The sequence below is a fragment of the Sus scrofa genome, chromosome 17 (genome assembly GCF_054392235.1).
Source record: "Sus scrofa isolate SSC_HxYL_T2T_F1_AM1 chromosome 17, Sscrofa_HxYL_maternal_Yorkshire_Landrace_v2.0, whole genome shotgun sequence".
In the NCBI taxonomy this organism is placed as follows: domain Eukaryota; kingdom Metazoa; phylum Chordata; class Mammalia; order Artiodactyla; family Suidae; genus Sus; species Sus scrofa.
Window position 1 is genome coordinate 44,986,168 of NC_139399.1, and position 17,557 is coordinate 45,003,724.

At 47.0% G+C, this 17,557-nt stretch overlaps 1 protein-coding gene and 1 long non-coding RNA gene across 2 annotated transcripts in view; one reads left to right on the forward strand and one right to left on the reverse strand.

The window, feature by feature from the left end:
* LOC146395264 (uncharacterized) overlaps window positions 1-17,557 on the reverse strand; it is a 624,884-nt gene that overhangs the window by 455,292 nt on the left and 152,035 nt on the right. The window lies entirely within an intron of this gene.
* The window catches only part of CHMP4B (charged multivesicular body protein 4B), a 48,660-nt gene that overhangs the window by 24,801 nt on the left and 6,302 nt on the right, over window positions 1-17,557 (forward strand). The window contains exon 2 of the mRNA XM_003134402.7: window positions 17,143-17,320. Within this exon, the coding sequence (XP_003134450.6) occupies window positions 17,143-17,320 (178 nt within the window). The remainder of the gene's footprint in view (window positions 1-17,142; window positions 17,321-17,557) is intronic.

The window sequence follows — 17,557 nt, forward strand, 5'->3', positions numbered from 1 at the left end:
AACAGATCCCTTTACCCCCAGGCACGCACACCCAGCTGACCCCACGCAGGGCCCTACCCCAGCAGTCCTCTTACTCTTGAGTCCTCATTGCTCCAGCTGCTGGAAGGGGCCTTCCCTCCATGTGCTGAGGAGCTGCAGCTTAGGCTTAGTGAGCAGGCAGAGAGGCTTTTCAAGCCCTTAAGGAGGGAGAGGCTGAAGTTGCCTTCCATGTTCCAGCCTTGATCCAGGTCTGCCAGAACTGGGAGGGGCAGCAAGTGGCTCTGAGAGAGGAGCTGGGGACCGCTAGCCACCCAGCTCCTCAGGGAGAGTGAATGTAGAAATAAGAGGCAGGAAACAAGACTTCAGCCAAACTCCCACCTTATCCCCCCAATCTAGATGGCTGGCAGGGTGCATGTAGGGGGAGAAATGGCCCTGTCCTCATGGAATGTACTTCAACGTCACTTTCCTTTTGCCCTGAGATCTTCAGAACCTTCATTGTATACCTCTCCCCACCAGGGGAAGGATCTGGGACTGGGAAGAAAAAGGAAGAGGGAGGTTCTCATCCTGGGAGATAGGGTGACCTTATATCATCCAAACCAGGACACTTATGAGCGTGGAAGGGGGTGCCATTATATTTCCTCTGATGCAGCAGATAGGAACTGGGACTGCCCCAGGAAAACCAGGGTGTATGGTCACGCTACTGAGAACTTCAGATAACCCAGTTCTCTCTACATACACACACACACACACACACACACACACACACACACACACACACACGGCAGAGGGTAGGTAGAAGAGAATGTCAATTCTGTTACTATCCTTCTGGAGGTAGTAAAATCTGTTGTGGGGGTAAAGGCATGGAGGGAATTCGGGGCGGCTGGGTAGGGATGAACGTAGTAAGGAAGGTGACCCACAGAACTTGGTGGACCAATCGAGAACTCCAGCTGCATCCAGGAGGTGCTGGCTTTGGGAACATCTGTTTCCTTTTGCTCTAGCTTCCTCATTTTTAATTCTTTGGGTATCTTGGATCCTTTTGAAAACCCAGTGAGTGCCACAGAAAACTACACAAACAATATGTATGAAATTTTGTGTGTTGTGTTAGGGATCCTGGAACCCAAGTTGAGAATCTCTGCTCCTGCTTCTCTCCCCTGCACTTTCTGTGTCTTACTTCATTTCTTGAGTTGCCTAGTTTGTGTTTGTGGGGTTTTTTGTCTGTTTGTTTTGTTTGTTTGTTTTTTGGCCACACCCGTGACATGCGGAAGTTCCTAGCCAGAAACTGAACCCACGTCACAGCTGTAATCAGAGCCACAGCAGTGACAACACCAGACCCTTGACCCGCTGAGCCATGAGGAAACTCTGCCAGTTTGTTTTGGGTTGCAGGTGAAGGGGGACTTTTGACTCACATGGCTGTGGGAAAGGACGGGTTGGAGTTTGTCTTTTTCTGCTGACTTCCTAGTGACTCTGGGCCATGGCCAGAGGCTGCTCTGGCTTATAGCTTTGGATCCTGGGGATAAAAGAATTTCTACCGCCTTCTACTCCCATTTCTCTCCGCTGGAATCTCCTGGCAGATTTTAGAGAAGAAATCCGACCGGCTGCTTGGGTTGTGTGTCCATGACTAGATTGATCACCGTTATGATGTGTGTGCAGCCCAGCTTCCATCACAGGCCTGCTCCACCCCTGTGGACAGGGAGGCAGGGTGTTTGCAAGGCTTGGGGTTTGAGGGGGTTGGTCCTTAGGAAGATAATTGCCCCAGCACTTTTCTCCTCCTCCCCGGAAGAGCTCACTGTCCCTGCTCATCCATTCTTTCCCAGCCCCAGTAGGGCTTGTGGAGAAGGGCTGGAGGCCTGGGTTCTGATCCTAGGCTGGTCCCTCCACCGGGCTATGATTCAGCAGGGCTCTTCTGAGCACTTACTCTGTGCCTGAACCTCCCTGGGCCTTAGTTCCTCCTCTGTACAAGGTTGGATTTATTCCCGAAGAGTGTGTTTGTCCAGCCAACCATCCTTCCCTGAGCACCTACTGTGTACCAAGAATACTGAGCTAGAGAGACACGGTCCCTCCTCCCAGCTCACATTCTAGTTAAATTACAGGCTGTGTGAAAATGGAGATGTGCGATAGGGTTCCAGGACTCTGAGGTTCTTGCCATTTTTTGTGGACCAAGGCAAGATTGTGTGTTTTCGAGAAAGGCACCAGCTTCCTGTGGCTTCTCTTGCACTCCCTCCCCTGCTGCCATTGGGGAGGAAGGTGATTTGTCTCTATAGCCCTCTCATGTTTCTCTGATTCTAAAAGGAGAAAAGGCTGGTTTGGTTTTCTCTCTTACTTTGGAGAAGCCCTGGACACTGTTTTGCTGCTGCCATTTCCCCCTCATCCTCACTAATGTACCCCAGCCCCCAGCCCTCTGTTGTCATCTCAGTTGCCATGGTGCTGTTATGTACAGGGGTCTTGTTGGCATGGATTCAGCTGGAAGCAGAGGAAGAAAAAGCCAGTTGGGAAAGAAACATTTCATGCCAGCCTGGGAAAGGAAACCAGGGGCAGGCTCTGCTTCCCCTCTGTCCCAGCCAAGAGCCTGGCTAACCCGAATAAGCCTGCCAAGGCCAAGAGCAGCCAGCGTGAGACCTGGCGGGTACAGGGAGGAGCTCAGTCAGTGCCTTCACTCTGCTGATGGGACCAGCCCACAGTTGCAGTGTCGGTCGTTGTTAAGTTGTTCTTAGTAAATGTTTTCTGTTTTAAATATAACTTGCAGGAGTTCCCGTCGTGGCGCAGTGGTTAACGAATCCGACTAGGAACCATGAGGTTGCGGGTTCGGTCCCTGCCCTTGCTCAGTGGGTTAACGATCTGGCGTTGCCGTGAGCTGTGGTGTAGGTTGCAGACGCGGCTCGGATCCCGCGTTGCTGTGGCTCTGGCGTAGGCCGGTGGCTACAGCTCCGATTCAACCCCTAGCCTGGGAACCTCCATATGCCGCGGGAGCGGCCCAAGAAATAGCAACAATAACAACAACAACAACAACAACAACAAAAAGACAAAAGACAAAAAAAAAAAATATATAACTTGCCTTTTCCTATCTGTGGATCGGGAAGAAATTGGCTCTTTTATTTAAGTTACTTCTTTTGTTTGTTTTGATTAGTCATGTAAATGGTACATGATTTAAAAAGTGCCTTCCTTGCCATAGGCGCTCAGTGCTCTTCCATGAGGCAACCAGTTCAAAGGCCCAGAGATAGTCTCTGCAAATTACAAACGTATACCTATATATTCTCCTGACACACGTGCATGAATGGTTGCAATCAGGTTACCTTTGAATCTGGTGCTCTCTAGAGTTTTGTAAGAAATTATTTGTATTTGACCCACTCAGAAGTCCCTGAACTTCTTTGTCTTCATCATATGGATTTAGAGAACGTTAATTCAAATTTCAGGCACTAATTTGGATTTTGAAGTTCCTAGCTCCACAGAAAGACCTGCTGAGAATGGTTTTCCCTTCCTTCTTCATCTTCTCTCCTCTGAGTCACTAGTCTCTCTGAGAAATGACAACTTAGTCACCTGGTTGCCCCTGCTGGGATCCAGGAAATCATTCCTGACTCCTCCTCCGTTTCCTTCCCCAGTACCTTCAGACAAGTGGTATAGTCCCCCACGGAGTCTTCCCTCCCAGTCTCTCAAGTTCATCCTCTCCTGGTTAGCCCCTCTGCTGTGGCCTTCATTCAGGCTGTTAAATCCAAACCCCCTGGATGATGGTAGTGGGTTGCCAGTCCTTTCTCCCCACAGCAGCCAAGGGGATCCTTCTGAAATGCAAATCTGATCATGTTCCTGGCCTGCTCTGATCTTTCAATGGCTTCCCTCTAACTCTGGGATAAGGTCCAGCAACTCCTTAACAAGACGGAGAGCCTGCTCTGGAGTTGAACTCTTGGGCATTCATCTGTACTCCCTCCCTCATTCTCTCCTGCCTCTCCGTTTCTCCTGCCTGGGATGCATCCCTCTTGGCTGTCTCTCATCGTTCTTTAACATGACTGATAACTCCAAAGGTTAGGTTCTCCTCCTTGGGGCTCCCACAGAGCCTGTGCTCATCTCTCATCATATCACATTGTCCATCTGTCTGCTGGTTTGTGAGCTCCCTCAGCCTTGGGGCTGTATCATTTTTGTCCCTGCTTTCTTATAGCAGAGTGTAATTTCTGGTATAAGAGAAGGAGCATGAATTTGGGTTGTACAAGGTATTTGTCATTCTGAGTTGTCAGAGTTATTGGCATGAAGTTGTTCATAATATTCCTTTTTTTTTTGGCTATGCCTGTGGCATGCCAGAGTTCCTGGGCCTGGGATCAGACCAAAGCCACAGCAGTAACAACACGGAATCCTTAACCGCTAGGCCATCAGGGAACTCCTGGCCATTATTTCTTGAAATATTTTTTCATTTACCCCTCTCCTTTGGGAACTCCAGGCGCACTTACATAGGCTGCTTGCAGTTATCCCACAGCTCATTGATACTCTTTGTTTTTAAATTTTTTTCAGTGTTTCATTTTGGATACTTTCTGTTTCCATGTCTTCAAGCTTACAAATCTTTTCTTCTGCAGGGTCTAGTATGCTGTTAATCTCATCCAATAATTTTAATGCCTAGATGTTCAATTTAAGTCTTTTTAAAAAATATGTCTTTTATATGCCTCCTTGACGTTAGTGTTTGCTAATTCTGAAATCTGTATTAGTTCTGGGCTACTTGCAATTGATTGATTTTTCTCTGTTATGAATAGTATTCATCTGCTTCTTTGGGTGGTAACTTTTGATTAGAATGCAAATGTTTTAAATTTTACTTTGTTGGCTATTAGATATTTCTGTTTTCTCAAACTTTGGGCATAGGTTAATTTCTTTGGTAACAGTTTGTCCTTTTGGGTCTTGCTTTTAAGATTTGTTAGGTGGGCCCAGAGCAATGTTTATCCTAGTATAGGGCCAGTTATTTCCTACTGTTGAGATAAGACCCTTCTGAACACGCTACCCAAAGTCCCGTGAATTATGGCTTTTTTCAGTATGGCTAAGGAGCAGGCACTACACCTGCCTGGTACTGTTTTCTATAATCCTTTCGAGCAGTTCTTTATCTGGCCATGGGTAGTTTCTTCACACACGTGTACTGGTCCCTGTTTTACTTAATCCTTGAGGGGGACCCTCTGCAGATCTCGAGTCTGTTCTCTCTCTGCTACTCTCTTCTGTGAACTCTAGCTGCTTTGAACTCTCTCTCTTCAACTCAGAAAGTCTGCCAGGTTCTGCCTGGGTTTTCTCTCCTTGCACCGAGGTCTGGAAACCCTTGAAGCAGTAAACTAGGGTAATTGTAGGACTCACCTTGTTTATGTCTCATCTCTCAGGTTTGCTGTCTGTCTTTTTGTTTTTGCCTCATGTCCAGGGTCTTCGAGACCATTGTTTCTTTTTTCTTAGGTGGGAAGGTAAATCCAGTTCCTACCATTCTTGACTAGAAGTAGGATTATAGATTTGAGTCCTGACTTTGCCAATTATTCACAAGCTTTGAGAGTTTAGCAAGTTACTTACTATCTCCAGCCTCAAGTCTCCTCATCTATAAATGGGTTAATAAGACTGATTCCTTATTGTGAGGATTAGATGAAGGAATAAAATGCAAGGCTCTGAACAGGTATTAGTTCAGGTAGGTTACTATGTGAGAAAAGAACCAGGGTCAAGATTTGAGTTCTAACCAACCATTAGGAATTGAGAAGAGGAAGAAAAGGATCTAAGAGGAAAAACCCAAGAAGAAATGGTTGTGGGGGCTGGGGAACCAGGTCACGGTATCCCCCCAGGGCTGGCAGAAAAGAGGAATTTTAGGAGTTCCAGTTGTGGCTCAGTGGTAACGAAACTGACCAGTATCCATGAGAATGTGGGTTTGATCCCTGTCCCGGCTCAGTGGGTTAAGGCTCCGGTGTTGCCATGAGCTGTGGTGTAGGTCGCAGGCACGATTTGTATCTGATGTTGCTGTGGTTGCAGTGTAGGCTATTGGCTGCAGCTACTATTCGATTCCTAGCCTGGGAACCTCCGTATGCCACATCTGGGACCCTAAAAAGACAAAAAAGAACAAAAAAGGGGAATTTCAGAGCAAGGACATCAACGATCTAGAACTTGTAAGGAGATGGAGGATGAAGGCACATTCTAGCTGCACTTAACCTATTCTCCCTGAAAATTTGTGAAGATGTTTGTGGCTAATGTTGGATCTGAGCGCTGACTTCTTCTGTGTAGCTGGCGCTGCTGGGTTCTAAGGCTGGAGGTAGTATCTGATTTTTTCTAACTCAGTTTGTGAAAAAGAGATACTGCTTAATTTTATTGGACAGGAAAAACTTAATTATATGAAATACTGAGGAAATGTATTGACGTTAATTACATTTTCAGGATCACACGAGGTCAGTAGAAGAAACCTTTTGTGTTCCAGCCAGTTACTGGAAGTCTGAGAACCATATAGGTTCATGTGTTGATAAAGTTGGAGGAAGACCTTAGGGGGAACTGATCCACTCTTTTCATATCCTTGATGAGGAGTCTGAGGCCCTAAGAAATAGGGGCCTTGCTAAATAATACAATTTGGTCTGGTCATGGCAGAGTTAGATCTAGATGCCCAATCCAAAATCATAGGACCCATATTTCAGGTTCTGTCTGGTCGGAATTCTCCTCTGGAGATGGGAGGAGCTATCCAGGGTCAAGGCACCTGGCTTGATTCTTTCTTGGCCGTTACTTCTAACTGTGTGAGCTTGAGCAAGTTGTTAAATCTTTGTGGCTTTTGTTACCCATCTTTATTTTTTTGCTAAGATTTTAATTTTTTTCTACTATAATTAATTTACATGTTACCCATCTTTAAATTGGGCATAACCTTGACTGCCTGAAGGCAAGGGGTTATTCTCCAGAACTAAGATTAATGTCAGATGTTAAGGGGGGGTCAGGTGTAAGTTGGTGGGCAGTGGTGGGTGCTGAGGTGAACGGGAGAATATGTGCCCCTTCTGAAAGGATGGCTGCTGCTTAGCTCCACTGCTGCCAGACAGCACTGTAGGCTCGGTGTTGCCAGATAATCTGCATTTTCAAAAGGAAACCAAAAACCTGGATTTTTGTGTGAAATGTATAACAGCTGTACACATTAAAGGAGTTTCCTGGTGGCCTAGTGGTTAGGATTCAGCATTTTCACTGCTGTAGCCTGGGTTCAGTCCCTAGTCTGGATGAGATACCACATCAAGCATCTGCATGCTGTGGGGGGAAAAAAAGTACATTAAGACATCGGACAGGAGTTAAGGCGCTGCGGGTTAAGGATCCGGCATTATCTCTGCTGTGGCTTGGATTTGATCCTTGGCCTGGGAACTTCCATATGCCGAGGGTAAAAAAAAAGACATGGGACAACTAACATAAGTCTGTGGGCTTAATGGGCACCCAGTTTTAGCCTCTAAAAGCTGTTTAAATGAAAGTCCATGACCTGGTTGCCATAAAGGAAAAAACCTTGCCTTAGATCCCAGAACACAGACTTCTGACAATGCCCCTCAGTAATGAAGGGCAGATCACTTTCCTTCCTGGGATCCTAGTTTCCCCAGCCTGGCCTCGAGTTACCCTTATCACAAGGAGGTACTTCGTGGTTGCCTGCTGTTTCTGGGCAGTAAAACACCTCCTCTTTCTTTTTCTTTTTCTTTTTTTTTTTTTCTTTTTTTTGTCTTTTGTCTTTTTTAGTGCTGCACCCGAGGCATATGGAGGTTCCCAGGCTAGGGGTCTAATCGGAGATGTAGCTGCCGGCCTATACCACAGCCACAGCAATGCAGGATCCTCATCTGCAATCTACACCACAGCTTGAGGCAATGCTGGATCCTTAACCCACTGAGTGAAGTCAGGGATCAAACCCGTAACCTCATAGTTCCTAGTTGGATTCATTTCCACTGCGCCATGATGGGAACTCCAACCTTCTCTTTCTGACTGAATTGAATGTAGCTGCGGTCGAGCTATGTGAAGCCATCAGCTTGCCTTTTCGGGGACAGGAGGAGGCAGCCACACAGGCCCTTGTGCTCTTCCCCCTGAGTGAACCTTGACTCCCCTCAGCCGTTTTCTCCTCCTCCTTATGGCCCAGGCCTCTCCCACCTGCCCCTCTGGAATAATCTGTTGTTTACTTTGGGTCTCTGCCACCTCTTTCCAGATGTAGTCACAAGAGGTCCCAGGCTCATTATCCCTTAAACAAGCCCCAGGCCTTTCGGTTTTAAAGTTCTAGGCATTCCACTGGAGCTTAACACAGAAGAAAAGTGGGCAAGTGACAGAAGTTTGAGAAGCCTTACCCAGTTCCTGTGGCTATAGTCCCTGCGTCTCCTGGAGTGTAGAGGGAGGAGCATTTTAGGTCTTGGAAAAGATCTGGAGGCTGTTATGGGTAGAGAGGGCAGAAGGCACAGCCCGCTAGCCTTAGAAGTGGTGACAGAGCAATGCTGGGGATTCTAGAGCATTCCTCCCCCTGTCTCAGTGCTGTTGGGGCCACAGAGATGAAGCTTCCACCTTTGAGAAACTTATGGTCTAGGGAAGAGCTTAGGGCAGGCGTGAGGAAAGAAAACATTTATTCTTTGAAATACAAGTAAACAAACAAACCCTCCCTACAAAGTCCCTAACTATGTGGAATTGTCATCCCAAACACAGAGGGACTGATAAAATGGTTGGATTTTATCACATGTATATTTTAATCAATTTAAAATCCAGTAGTGTGTGTGTGTGTGTGTGTGTGTGTGTGTGTGTGTGTGTGTGTGTTTTAAGTCAGAGGCTTTTACTGCCTGCCCTTATGGATTACCAATTAGTCGAGAGTTTCTGGGCAGACTAAGCTGCCCCTTGGATGCCTCTGGTGCTGGCTTGTAGACTCTGTTGGGTGGGGAGGCACAGAGGCTCTCAGATCCCCAGGCTCAGGCAGCAGCAGGCCAGCTGGCTTCCTCTGTGAAGTAAAAACACACCCTTTGCAGATAGGCAGCCTGGCATTGATCCCACGCTTGCCACTGCATAACCGTATGACCTGGGAAGGCAGTAAACTCTTTGGGGACGCTAGTTTGGAGACGCTAATGTTATCTACCACATAGGGGTTTTCTGGGGGGAGGACGTGGGGTGAGCATGTAAAGCACAGGTCGTGGTGCCTGGCACCCAAGAAGCCCCTCCTAAGTGTCAGTACTATTGCATTTCTCTCCACTGTGCCTCGGCTATTTACGCTTTCCGGGAAAGATGTACTTGGGAGGAAGATGGGGGAGACAGGGAGATACAGAGCTCCTCGGAGAGAATGCTGGACACAGGCAAAGGCAGAGGCAGAAGTGGAAAGAAATGGGTAAGATGGAGAGAATGCTCACTTTTCTCGAGTATTTTCGGAGAGGTTCTCTCTCACCCATCCTTGTGGTAGCTATATCACACCCGTTTTCCATTTAATGAAGAGGTGAAATAACCTACCCCAGGTCAGTGTCAGGGCTAGGATTCTGACACCAAGCTCCAGGCTCTTTCCTCTGTGCCTCAGTGCTGGTACGAGCCAACCAGGACCGAGGTTGATGAAGCTGGTGTTGGCTAAATCATCAAGATGGTTTTAAGTTGGTTTTTTCACCAAGCTATTGGGGGTGGAGGTGGTATTGGTTCCCTTTCTAAAAATAGGCTCTGAGAGGTACTGCAGTTAGTAACACAGCCACCAGTATTTACTGGATGCATGTGCATGTCTGGCCCGGTGCCCGAGCTTCAGGTACACCTCTTATTTTAATCCACACACTAACCATGAGGTAGATATTTTTATTATCTGAGGATTAGTGAGGTTAAGTAATTTGCTTAGGGTTTACTTGATACTGAAATTGAAACTCACAGCCAGACAGCCGGACTCCCTAAAGGCCCATTGGCATCTCCCAGGCTTGTTTGAATGTGCCTTATCTTGCCTTTACCTCTGTTTTACAGAGCACACTTTTTCTGTGCTGTTTAAATGATTTGGGAGCAGTCTGCTATTCTGTGAGATTGTTCACTGAGGGGGCTTATTTCTTTCATCTTTGTCCATGTTAAACAGATAAGGGGCTTCTTTCTTTCCCTCTAGAATTTTCTCTTGCAGCGAGTACTGTGCTCCCTGTGTGTTTGCTGATGAAGTCAGCAGGGTTTCAGACTCCACTTTCCTGGTCATACACAAGTACTTATTTTACCATCGTTAAATGAAGTGCATTAGCTCCAGGCCACGGAGAGCAAATTAGGGGAACCAAGAGGTACATCACAGAGAAGGAGGCTGCTCTGAAAAATGCTGTCTGCACCTCCAGCCTGGACTCTCCAGCTGTGTGGGGCTATACACGGCTGTGTCAGGAACAGCATGCCAGGGCTTTGGCAGGATGAGGCCCTTGTTTCTGCAGGTGAGCCTGGGACACTGTCCGAGTGAGTGACGAGAAACACAAAACCTACTCTGTCTGTTTTTTTTGTTTGTTTGTTTTTTGTTTTGTTTTGTTTTGTTTTTTTTAGGGCTGCATCTGTGGCATATGGAAGTTCCCAGGCTAGGGGTCTGTTCGGAGCTGCAGCTCCCATCCTGCACCACAGCCACAGCCACACCAGATCCTTATCCCTGAGCAAGGTCAGTTTGAATCCGCATCCTCATGGATACTAGTCAGGTTCTTAACCCACCGAGCACAACAGGAACTCCTCTATCTGGTTTTAAAGGTGCATTTTGATTTCAGAGACCTTTCTGTAGGTTCCTGCCACCCTTCTACCAGGTAGAGAAATGAGAGCCCAGCCCCGCCCCTGCGGCAGGATTGACAGCACCTATTTGGGGGAAAGTACTTTGGAACCAAGCAGAGCAGTACCTCTTTTCTGTTAGTTTTTCGTTTTCTTCTATCTGGGGGCTTAGGAGAGCATATCAGATAGGTTTCTGGTTCTTTGTGTGTCAGCATCAGCTCTAAGTGGGCTTTGCAAAGGGCAGAGTTTGAGATTGGATGAAAGAGCATTAGGAGACTGTTTGCCTTACGGTGGGGGACTGCTGATTTATTTATAGCAACTTAATTTGGAGATATCAGATTTGAGGTGGTGGAGAGAGCCCTGGGCTGCAGACCTGGGTTCTAGTCCTGACTCTTCCTCAAACTCACTGTGGGATCCTGGCATGCCGTGACACCTTTTCTGGACATCATTTTTTTCTCAGGTTCTAATGAGATAGGTTGGACTTCAGTATCTCCGAGAGCCCTTCAAGCCCCCTCCATCCTTGATGCCAAGATTGTAACCCTTATTTGATCAGGGTTTGGTGGGGCGGCTGATGCCATGTGGTATGGGGATGCTTACTAACTGTCCCTGTGGGAAGGTGAGTTTCTTTAACACTGGCATTTAACTTTGTCGTGTTGACTTAAGGTCTTTTCTTGCCCACATAGGGCAGATGACAGGTGACCCAGCAAAGTAACTAGTGGTTTAAGATCGGGAGTGGTTCTCCCAGCTGAGGGTACCTCAACATCTGAGGTATATTCATGGGCACAGTGAGCAAGGAGCATCTGACTGACTGCTGGAGGCAGACAAAGCAGGGCTTCCTTAGCTTCCCTGGCTCCCTGCCTGCCAGTGGCCCTGCTGTGACCAGGCCGCTGAGGGCTCTTCAGAATTCTTACTTAGCCTTGCATTTCCGGGTAAGTGTCCTCTGGAGTGTGTTTGTGTTTTCTGTGTAGATCGTGCTGAGAGTGGGAAAGAGCCAGCGCTCCCCTCCTCTCCCAGCCCTTGGACCTTCTGCTGCATGAGTTCAGATGGAGAATTTTGGATTTTTGAAAGGACTCTAGACATCATCATTCATATAGGGAGAGGATATTACTGGTCCCTCCTTCTCCCCAATGCCTGAATCTCCATGTAATAGTCATTGGCGTGCAGTTAGGACAGCTAAGCATCTGTTGAGGTGCCCTGGCCCAATGGCCTCTGTTTTGAATGCCCCCATGTCAGGGCAGACAGACTTGCCCTCCTCAGCAACTCTTGAAAGAGAAGCCAGGTCTGCCTTTGGGGAGGAGAAGGAGCATCCTACCTAATTGTCCTGAACTGATTCGTTCTATGCAAATGGTTTCTGTACAGTCACTAACAGATGCCTTGCAGAAGGAGTATCTGGTCCTGGATGAATGTCTTTTCAGCTGGTCTCTTTGCTTCTTAGGGTATCTCTTCTGTATTTTTCCTTCAAATAGCTGTTTAGAGTGTCTAATGAAGCAACTGTCTGGAGACCAATGTTTATTTCAACATGGTTGGAGTTGTTTTTGCTTCAGCTTTCAGAGCCAATAAAGCTGGTTATTAGATTCTGTAATTGCTGCTGTAATTACTCTCTTGGAACCAGCAAAGGCATAATTAAATATGGAGATTCCAAGGCCTATTTTTTTCCATCTAAAAGCAACCTTTTAAACTTCTGCTGGTCTGGGATAGATTTCTGCGGTTAAAGCGTGGTGTTTATGAATGACACCAGGGGTTCTCTGGCAGAAAAGGGACCTATTTGGACACCTCTTTGTTGAATGCTTGATGTAGATGAAGTCCTTGTTAACCCAGTACTTGTTTTTATTTTTTTCCATTTCCCCTCCCATTTTATTGAGATATAATTGACACATAACATTACATTAATTTTAGGTGTACAGCATAATGATTTAATATGTGAAATGATTATCAAATATGTTTTTTTTTTAACATTCATCACTTCACATGATTATTTTTTTTTAACCTTGTAATGAGAACATGAGAACTCAGTACTTGTTTTTTTTTTTTCACCCAACCATCAGGAATTTGGAGAAGTATAAGGCAAGGTACTAAGAGCTGGCACATATTTATATAACGTTGAGTCTGGCCCTTTAGACTTTGGCCATCTGTAAAAGCAAACTTTCACGGTTAGCAGTAAGGCTGGCATGGAGGATGTTTTACTTGAAACATAGCAGTCTGCAGGTGAAGTGGCATTTTACTCATTTGGTTGCTCTAAGTGATACTTCACCATGGTGCCACATGTTTGTAAGATACAGCACTGGTTCAAGTGCTGTGAATATTTGTGTTATTTATGTTGACACACATTCTTGCAGCCCAAAGGCTGCCCCCATATCTCATTTCAAGGTTACTGTACTGGTGCACCATGTGCAGAGGGGAAATTCATCATGCCTTTTCTCTTTGAGGTTCTCAACAAGTTGAGAAATACACACAGGAGTTAGGTCGCGGTAAACAAATCAACTATCTTTGGCAGAAGCCATCCTGGAGAGTTCACTACAGGGAGGGGAAGAGACCAGGAGAACTCTGCAGAGCAGGAGGGGAGCCCTGAGGGCCAGGCTGCTTGCCGAGAACCTTTTCCTGCTCTCAGAGAGGGCACACCTCATGGCGAGGATAGAGGGGGAGAGAATCCTGCCAAATGACTGTTTTTGCCAGTATTTCAATGAGACATTATCATTTCTCCTTTGAGTCCGAGCTACACAGGAGATAAAATATGGGTGTACCACACGTGAGGGACCCTGCATAGAATATATGAAGAACTTAAAAAAAAAGGTGAAATTGGAAATTGAACTTAATATTCATTAAGCACTTATTGTGTACCAGTCATTGTGCTGGACTATGGTTCGTAAAGATGAATGATAAAAACATTATTTCGGAGTTGCCATCGTGGCTCAGTGGTTAATGAATCCCACTAGGAACCATGAGGTTGCAGGTTCGATTGCTGGCCTTGCTCAGTGGGTTAAGGATCCAGCGTTGCTGTGAGCTGTGGTGTAGGTCGCAGACTCGGCTCGGATCCCGCATTGCTGTGGCTCTGGTGTAGGCCAGGGACTACAGCTCTGATTGGACTCCTAGCCTGGGAACCTCCATATGCCATGGGAGTGACCCAAGAAACGGCAAAAAGACAAAAACAAAAACAAACAAACAAACAAACAAAAAAACATTATTTCATTCATGGAAGACTCTTGCTTACCTGCCTGGCTTTGAGTATTTGCTTCCAGAAAATTTATTGCTTGTGAGGGTTTTAGCAGTGGGGTGTAGATCAGAGAAATGCTATGATTAACATACGTGGAGTCACTGCCAATTGAAAATGTATTTGATGGAGTTCCCTAGTAGCTCAGTGGGTTAAGAATCTGGCATTGTCACAGCTGTAGCTTGGGTCACTGCTGTGACCCTGGCCCTGGGATCTTCTACATGCCATGGGCGTAGCCAAAAAAGGAAAAATATTTGAGAAAAAGTTAAAATCTATGATGTTAACAAGGAAAGAATAAATTTGGTTTTAAAAATCAGAACACAGCTGACTATACAAAATCAAGTCTCCCACTACACTCAGGACACTGAGAAGCAAGGCAGATGTCATCTCACTGTTCATTCTTGAGAATTGTCCCCGTGTCACTTGCCATCATCCAGTGAAGAGCTGGGGCTGGGGGTTTACACAGACCAGGGGCTGAGCCCTCCTCTCCTCACAGAGCAGCAGGCTGCTGACTCAGATGAGCCGCCTCACCTTTCTGATCCCCAGCCTCTTGTTGCTGTGGACCTGCCATCTCTGACCCGGGACCCTGCTGGAGGATTAAGTGAGGAGGTGGCGGGACTGCAGCAGCTGCCCTGCTTGCTTACCATGCAGCAGGTGCTCCGAATACCTCATGACGCTTGACTCGTAGACAAGTATTATTGGCTGGGCTGTGTCGTGGGTGGTGGGGACGGCTGAAGAGGACCTGGGAAAGGGGCACAGGAGTGGCATTGGCCTGAGCAGCTTAGGAACCCCTTGATGATTGGGATGTGTCTCAGTTTCTAAGAAAAGCAGCACGGCTGTGGGGAGTCACGAGGAAGCGGCCCTGGCCCTGAGCACTTCTACATCAGGCCTCTCCAGGGCGCTCTTCCCTCTGCCATGGCGGTCACTGGCAAAGGGATTCAGACCTGGTGCTCGGGCTCCCGGAACCTGGTTGGTGGCAAGAATCCCCGTTCATTGGCTTCCACGGGACCTTGCAGGCCATGTTGAACTATGTGGAGGCTTTGTCCTGAGGGCAGAGGGAGCTGTAGAGGGTTTTGAAGCAAAGGAATGACATGGTCCAATTTGTGCCCTCTCCCTGTGGTCCCACAGATCCGTTGATGCTCCCTGCTGGGCTAGACGGCTCCTCTGGGGCAGGGTCCTGCCTTTTTCATTAAGTGGGAGGCATGAGAGTTAACATGGCAGGGCATGGACTTTGGAGTTCCATACCTGGCTTGATCCCCTCTCTGTCACCTACCACCTGGTAACCTGCGTCACATAACCTCACTGAACTTAACTCATCTGCTGAAACAAGTGGTCATTTCTGCCATATGGTGTTGCTGTTGTGAGGTCTTCCTTGGCAGGCATGATTTAGTGCTAGCAGAAGGTGAAGGTGGTTAGTAAAGGGTCTTGGGTACCCGTGGCTGTGACTACAGGTTGGATTTTCTTGAAGTCATAGGCCATTCAGCCATTCATACCAGAATCAGGGAGATAATAGGTTTGAATGGGTTTTCAGGTTTCAGTGAGGCACATTTTATCATTCTTTAGATTTTTTGCAGTGTTTCTTTAGCCTGCTTATCCTTTGCCTGGAGGGATTTTTCTGGCAGTTTCATCTGCTGCTTTTGGAGGCACTATGGACTGCTTATATGCAGACTGAGGCTGTTTTCCCTTGGCAAATGGTTCTCAGGACGCAGTCCTAGGCTAAGGGAACTTTAGTGGAAAGACTATGAGACCTATTTAGGTGATGTATGGAGAAACCACAGCCCTGTGGGGGAGATGATTGACTATTGTTTACAGCCTGCAGGTGGTGGCTTTGGTGTGAGCTTGGGGACACAGGGGAACGTAAGTACACAGGTGCATATGTGTCTACATCTGTATGTGAGGTTAGTGCTGTCCAGGCCAAGGCAGGTGCTGGGCAGCTTCCCTGACCCAGCCCGTTCCTTCTGCTCGAGTCTGCAGAGCCTCCTTCCAGGCTTCGATGCCCAACTAAGATGTGTGCTAAAGAAGGGCTTCCCATTGTGACTCAGTGGTAATGAACAGTAATGAACCCGACTAGTATCCAGGAGGATGCAGGTTCAATCCCTTGCCTCACTCGGTGGTTTAAGAATCTGGCATTGCTGTGTGAGCTGTGGTGTAAAGTCACAGACACAGCTCAGACCCTGCATTGCTGTAGCTGTGGCGTAGGCCATCAGCCACAGCTCCGATTCAACACCTAGCCTGGGAACTTCCACATGCCACAGCTGTGGCCCTAAAAAGCAAAAAAAAAAAAAAAAAAAAAAAAAGGAGATGTATGCTAAAGATACTTGTTGGTATAAAGAGGGGAACTAAAATAGTAAGGGCAGGGAAGCATGGGTTTTAAATAGGGAGATACTGTTTTGGCCCTTGCTTTGCGACCAGTTCACCTTGGTCAAATTGCTGGCCTGACTGGACCTTAAAACAAAATGATCTCTACACCCTTGACTCACTAGGAGGCTGAGATAGATGATGGCATTGATTTGCCGAATAGTCAGACTCTAGATCAGTCCCTGACAGGGAATTCTGCCCTTATTTCAGTTAGTTACCACCTTCAAGCATGGGGCTTTTTGCTTTTGTGGAATAAGTTTCCAGAAAGAAATGACTGGATCAGAGGTCAGGAACAACACTATAACCATTGTTGTGTGTTGCCAGGTTACTTTTCAGAAGCATTATAACATTTACAGTTGTCTGCTGAGTGCGAGATGGCGTTTTAACCCCAGATGACCCGGTAATCATTGCTCTAGTCATTATTTATTATTTGTATTTTAGTTGACATAAAATGATGCTTTAAAGCTGCTTTATAATCATTAGAGCTGCTAGATTTTTGGGTGTGCACTATGTTTAATGTTGGGCTGGGTATTTCTATACGTTACCTCATTCACTCCTCACAGTGAATCTGTCAGGGAGGCTAAGTAGCTTGCTGATAAGGCTACAAGCCGGGTCTTGAACCTAAGGCAGCTGGACTTTAAAGCACATACTTTTTCTAGGTGCCCCTCCATCTTTGATCTGGGGGTGTGTGTGTGTGTGTGTGTGTGTGTGTGTGGTGTTACCGTAGAGTGTGAACTTTTTGCTTGTGTGCCTGGCTGTGTTTTGAAGTATGTTGAGTTTTGTATGGTTTTCTTAGAAAACTGAATATGTTCTTTGTGTAGGAGAGATTATTAACCCTCTGTTTGAGTGGAAGCAGTAACTGAAGTGCCCGCATCACAGTTGGGAGCAGGCTCAGTGAACTCCAGGACACTGCCCCATGTCTGGGCTCTCTGAAACCCTGTTTCTTCCCCGTGCAGCGGCCCTCCAGGCCCTGAAGCGCAAGAAGCGGTATGAAAAGCAGCTGGCGCAGATTGACGGCACGCTGTCAACCATCGAGTTCCAGCGAGAGGCCCTGGAGAACGCCAACACCAACACCGAGGTGCTCAAGAACATGGGCTATGCCGCCAAGGCCATGAAGGCCGCCCACGACAACATGTACGTGGCCACCCGCTGGTGGAGGGGGGCACCCACCTGCAGGGCAGTGCCGGCCGTGGAAGGTCTCAGGCCTGGCCCATGGCCCTGGGCAGACCCCTTGACCTATCCACTCAAGCACCTGAGTTTGTTTTAATTTCCATTCTTTCTGGAACTCCTAAAACGGATTATGTGCCCTGCTCTCCTCAGAAGCAGATCTTGTGGAATGAAACAGTGTTTTCTGAGTAACTCAGTGTTGAT